The sequence below is a fragment of the Notolepis coatsorum genome, assembly GCF_963971535.1.
Source record: "Notolepis coatsorum genome assembly, chromosome: 3".
NCBI classification, from domain to species: Eukaryota; Metazoa; Chordata; class Actinopteri; order Aulopiformes; family Paralepididae; genus Notolepis; species Notolepis coatsorum.
Window position 1 is genome coordinate 175,240,150 of NC_140167.1, and position 6,043 is coordinate 175,246,192.

The following is a 6,043-nucleotide window of genomic DNA, read 5'->3' on the forward strand; positions in this document are numbered from 1 at the left end:
TCAAACGTCACAGGCTGAGCTACCTGGTTGACGGAGCCGGGTCCCACTGCCACCACGGTGGCCTGCAGCACCTTGCCCTGGGCCTTCTCTGGCAGCATGATGCCGCCCTTTGTCACCGTCTCTGCCGCCAGACGCTCCACCAGCACCCGGTCGAACATGGGAAGGAATTTTCTGAAGGCCTGCGGGGGTCGAGATTACAACCATTAAATATATATATATCATAAAGAAAATACACATACCGTGTATTTTTAAAGGTAATCAAAAGATGGTTCCTTGCACCATGACAACTGTGTTACATAATAATGACATCAAATATTTCATATCACATAGTAATTTGTACTGGAAAACGAAATAGGCTAGGTTTACAGTAAAATGCTAATACTGTCAACTTGTACAAACAAGTATTGTGATGTCATATTTTGGCCAACTGCATGCACTATATAGAAACATTTTAGTTGTAGATACTAGATACCGGTATCATCCTTAAAATAAAAAATTGGCAACACATTCTATCCTAGAATGACTAGTGGTTTTCTGTAATAACCAAACCACCAGTGGCCACCAGGAGGTGTCTTGAATCAATTATGCATGACTGAGGGACCTTGCGTAACCTGTGTAAAAGGCGAGTGGGGGCCCCCTAATCATTGTAGGACAGGTTTCACAAAATCTAAAAACACTCCCCAGGGAAATAATTTGAATATAATGGACACACTACCACTGAGCTAAAACACTTATAATACATAATTCAACACATTCTCATTCCAAAATGTAAAGTAAAGACAACCTTGGAATTAGTCAGATATGTGACTCATCATCTTTGCAAACCTACTGTTGAATGCAACATTATCTACACACAGGAAATGATTAAACAAGAGTTGTGCTCTCTTCAGGTGTGGAAGGGGGTAGGGGAGTTAGGCGACCAGGAGCTTAATTGGCGACAGTGTGTACACGATTAGTAGTAGTACACGATTAGCAAGCAGCTTTCCTTCCATCCGCTATCCTTCATTGTACAGAAATAAGCAACCGAAAAGTCATTCCAACATGAATTCATTAAAGTGTTTGATGCCCATCAGCATTATGCCAGTAAATCTTCAGAATGGAGGCCGTGGAGAGGACTTGTAAGGATTGGTACACCAGCTGCCGACAGTCTGGTTGCATCATTTTGGGCATCGACCTTGAAACCAAGGTTATCTGGCACTGGGAGAGTGAAGGAGGGGAAAACCAGTTCCAGTCCGTTTACAGTGCCGTGTCGGGGGATGGGTAGAGGGAGTGGTGGTGGTGTTGTGCGAGGAGGGGGTACACACACACAGCACTCAATCCACCTAAAGTCAATGTTTACCCTCTGAGAAGGACATTGATTGTGGACCTAATGATAAATCTACTACAATCATTACGGCGGGAAGCTCTCAGAAAGTTCCAGAATCGGTCAGAGAGGCTGCATGGTGCGGACGTATCATATAGACTCATCATGGATTGCTATTGTTTTAAACAGATACTGCAGTTGCGATAGTTGGGTTGTTTCAGTGTAGTTTTCAGACACTACCTGAATGCTTGTAACACTTTCAGTAACTGTATTGGTAGATTGTGCGAATACCCCCCTCCATTGGACCCTATACCCCCCTCCATTGGACCCTAGCCATTAATGGCCAATCACTTCATAGTTCATGCAAGTGTCGATGGAAGCTCATCTGTCAGATGCTTTTCATTTTCACTACTTATACTATTTGATTGTGTATATTATTTAACATAACCAAAAAAATACAATAGCTATAAAACATCCTTCATATTTAGATATACATTTTATCATATTGTTGTTCAGCCCTAGTATATACACACGCTCACACCATAAATCAGATTTCAGATCCGTTACATGGATAACCTTGACAAGTTGCTAAAGTATCCAAACAACCCAAGGATTCCAACATGAGGTCGGAGATAAGTTTCAAGGCCTGTTTGTTAGGTGCTTCAGAATGTTCTGGTCCTAGAACACTTACTTAACATAATGAAGGAGTCTTTTTTTCTGGCTGTTCATCTGCCTGACCAGAAATAGAACCTACATTTTTTTTTTAACTTAACGAGTACTGCTTCCATTATCTGAACTTGAAAGTGATGAGTCCACTTTTGGGGCAAGTAAAGTCTAGTTCTAGTAGAGAGTAGATAAAGAAATTCTAAAAGAAAATCGACTAATAGTCAAGGAGTTTGTGAACTAATGGATCAAATCTAGAAATTATTTTGTTTTACATGTGCAATAATACAAAAGCACCTTGCGCCCTTACCCGAGATGTGCTAATAATTTTTCAGGAAATAAACCCGTCAGTATATATACAATTTAAATAGACTAAGTGACTAATAAAGTCTTGGTTGACTAAGACCAAACTGAACCGTTCATCAACAATCATGTAGTAGCCTACATCAAATATAGGTACTACACTGATCGGACGTCATGAGGTCACAGCGTCCATATAAGCCGGAAATAGTTTAAACGACTGAAGGAAATTATCGTTGTGTGCAAGAAGGGCATGGATAATATATAAAACACAACATTATACAACATTTATACATAGGACATGACAGCCTGGACATGACAGCCTGGTCGACATATATTACGACATTACTTTATGATCTTGATCAAAGGTACATCATCATCACTCCATTCATTCATACTGCATCACATGTGGCTGGAATAGGATCATGAATGTCAATAGTTCCCCAGGCCCGTCTGGATGCAGACAGCTAACATCTGCGAGAATTATTATATATATATATTATTTAGTCAAGTACTTACTTTACTAGGTTAATAGTATATTCGGTGAGAACTTGAAGCCAACAAGAAAATCCAATTCCCCGATTGGCGACTCTAGTCTGGAGGCAACCGCATCAAAGAAATATGGATAGAACCTATTACTGTTACTGTGTAATATGATAACTTGCTAATATTGTGTTACCTTTTCTCACTTAGTTCCAATATTACATGACCTTGTCAATTAATCAAGCTAGCTAGCACCGGCGTGGATGGCTAACCATCTGCTAACGTAGCTAGCTATATTAACAAACCGAATGTGATTTGACGGTCAAGTAATAATAATTACACGGCGATGTAGTTGCCAATCATAGTTCACGCCTATTTGGAATTAAAATCTTACCATTATTGTGCGTGGAAAGTCTTGTAGAGTGCTGTAGCTTGTGTGAAGTGTGAACCCCTATTTAGTGCTGAGCGTGGATCTGAACCTGAAGCACTCCACGTGAAGAACTCTCCAGAACGCTTCCGCGCATGCGCATATAATGTTTGAAAGTTAACCGCACACTATTATTATTATTATTATTATTCACACATATAATGCAGGCAGAAAGGAGACGTATTATCTGAGCAAATCGGTTAAAAAAATCAAGGTTAATTTCTCACGTGTTTCTCACGTGAATGCATTTAGTAACGATGTTGCACAATGTCAACTTTGACCTCTTTTTTCTCCAATCGGAACTTCAGAAAATTCTGGAAGCGAGCGCCCGGGAACATGCATAATGGTTGTCAAATCCGCTATTTGTATGAATGGACATTTGATGATTTTTTTTTAAACACTGTCATTTCAGCTGGCACATATTTTCCAATTACACACGATCATCGCACCGTTTATTTTGCGTGAATTCCTTATGCAAAGTCTTAATAAATTACACGTCTTAACATACATGGAGTAGGGTCCAGCTGCAGCGCCGGAGAATCCTCTCAAGGGGCAAGCCTGTGGCAGCCACAGAGAGCGCGCTGATTGGCGGAAAGTACGGAAGTTTCTCGAAGTACTCTTCTTCTTCTTCTTCTTCTTCTTCTTCTTCTTCTTCTTCTTCTTCTTCTTCTTCTTCTTCTTCTTCTTCTTCTTCTTCTTCTTCTTCTTCTTCTTCTTCTTCTTCTTCTTCTTCTTCTTCTTCTTCTTCTAATGTTTATTGGAGGTTGGCATTGGCACTAACGTGTTGGGGCATTTCCGCCATCTACTGAAATTGATTTTGGAGCTAGATGGATTATGCACATGAACACTATTCTACACCAGGGGCGGGGCTAGGGGGTGGCTACTTGGGCTCAAGCCCCGAATGTTTTCTGAAAAGCCCCGAATCTATTTAAAAAAAAAAAAAAAATTATAATTTTTTTTTTTTTTTTACAATTAATCACTGTTACATGAAAATATGTTTGCACCAGATTTAGCAGAAGCTAATTTCCATCTGTAGTCTATCTATCTGTAGTCAAATAACTGTATTTGAGTGAGTTAAGTCTTGGTGTTATGGTAGACTCAGACCTAAGCTTTAAATCACAATCAACAAGTTGACAAAAACATAATTCTTCCACCTTAGAAACATAGCTTTTGAGATATGTGATAACACAGGCTGCCGGCATGTCTTTATGAATGGAAATATCGAATAAAAGAAACAACGATGAAAACCCGACTATACTCTGGTTTTCGGGGGTCCTGCCGCTCAACGTTCGGCGAGTTAACCCTAGATCTTAGATCCTAATATGAAAAACGATGTGATTTAATGTTCTATGTCTTACCTTGACTTTGTCTATTTTACTGCTATCTATTTTATGCTTTATGTCTGCCCTTTATGCATTGCTCTTGATCTGCCAATGTTGTGCTCATTTTATGTCTGTCTTTTTGTACTGCTGTGAAGCACTTTGAGCTGCAATTCTTGTATGAAAGGTGCTATACAAACACAGTGTATTATTATTATTATTATTATTATTATTATTATTATTATTATTATTATTATTATTATTATTATTATTATTATTATTATTATTATTATAAATTATTATAGTTTGCTTCATTAATTAAAGGGTGTGAATTTAAGTGTTCTCTAGTGCCTTTTGTCTGCTTTAAGGTGGTGGTATAAGTTAAAGGTTGTGGTGGGCGGCTACGTGGCGTAGTGGGCAAGGCGCTCGCCACGAATGACGGAGACGCTGGGCTTGCCTGTTCGAGCCCAGCGCTCCACATTGCTTTCAGTTTAGCTGGTCGTTCATACTAATACACATGTAGAAGTGTCGGGGGCAGCGTGAGCCTCCCACGCATTACTCCTCGCCACTGAGAGATCGAGCTGCGCAGGTGAAAAGATGCGACTGCTGTTACCTCAAGTACCGGAGGGGACTTGTGCTATGTATGACTTAGTCCACATTGCAGCCGGCTTGTGGGAGGCAAGAAACAGCGTTTGTGACAGGAGAGGGTTGAATTGGATGATACGAAATTGGGATGGGAGAAAAATATAGAAAAATGGGAGAAAAAGTGGATCAAAAAAAGTTAAAGGTTGTGGTGTCGAAGTAAAAAAAATCCCTAAGCTCCGGATCTCCTACAATCCTAAATCCGCCCTTGTTTAATCTACACTACTCTATATCCTACCACTCAAACCTGTACTATTTAGAAAATAAAACATGGCCCTATACCCCACATTCCCTGAAGTCGCAACACTTCACTCACCTCCAGCTTGATGTGGTCTCTCTCTAACCTTTCTTTGAGGATCTGTCTCTCTTCCCTATACTTGCTACACTCCACTAACACATGCTCCACTGATTCCTGCCTACTGCAATACTCACACCTACCCGTCTCATGCTTGCCCATTATCCTAAGTGTACTATTTAGCCCTGTGTGTCCTAATCTCATTCTTGATACAATCACTTCTTCCCTCGTACCCCTACCCACACTTCTCATCTTCCCTACTGCCCTCTGGATACTATAAAACTGCCTACCTTTACTTCCTCTATCCCACTCTTCCTGCCACTTCTTTTTCATTTCATATTTAACTACACTCTTAACTTCTGCCTTGCTGTACCTCACTTCCATACTTACTTCTACTTTACTAGCTGCTTCTTTAGCAAATTTATCCGCCAGTTCGTTCCCCTCCACCCCTATATGTGCTGGCACCCATCTCGAAGTACTCGGAGGTGCATGCCATCTAAGAATGATAGTTTACCCAAATCAAAAGCCCTGGGTAGACAAATCCGTCCGTGAAGCTCTGAAAGCGTGCACCACAGCATACAACGCCGGGCTGGTGGCAGGCAACATGAATG

General features: G+C 40.5%; 1 protein-coding gene across 2 annotated transcripts in view; it reads right to left on the bottom strand.

Moving 5' to 3' along the window:
• The window catches only part of LOC311224893 (MOB-like protein phocein), a 46,868-nt gene extending 43,439 nt beyond the window's left edge, over window positions 1-3,429 (bottom strand). The window contains exons 1-2 of one of the 2 annotated variants that reach the window (XM_084310043.1): window positions 3,144-3,429; window positions 24-179 (exon numbers count right to left, since the gene is read on the bottom strand). In XM_084310043.1, coding sequence (XP_084166169.1) covers window positions 24-179; window positions 3,144-3,146 — 159 coding nt within the window. In that variant the 5' untranslated portion in view covers window positions 3,147-3,429. The remainder of the gene's footprint in view (window positions 1-23; window positions 180-3,143) is intronic. The other variant, XM_084310042.1, reaches the window with a different exon arrangement.
• Between the last annotated feature and the right edge of the window lie 2,614 nt (window positions 3,430-6,043).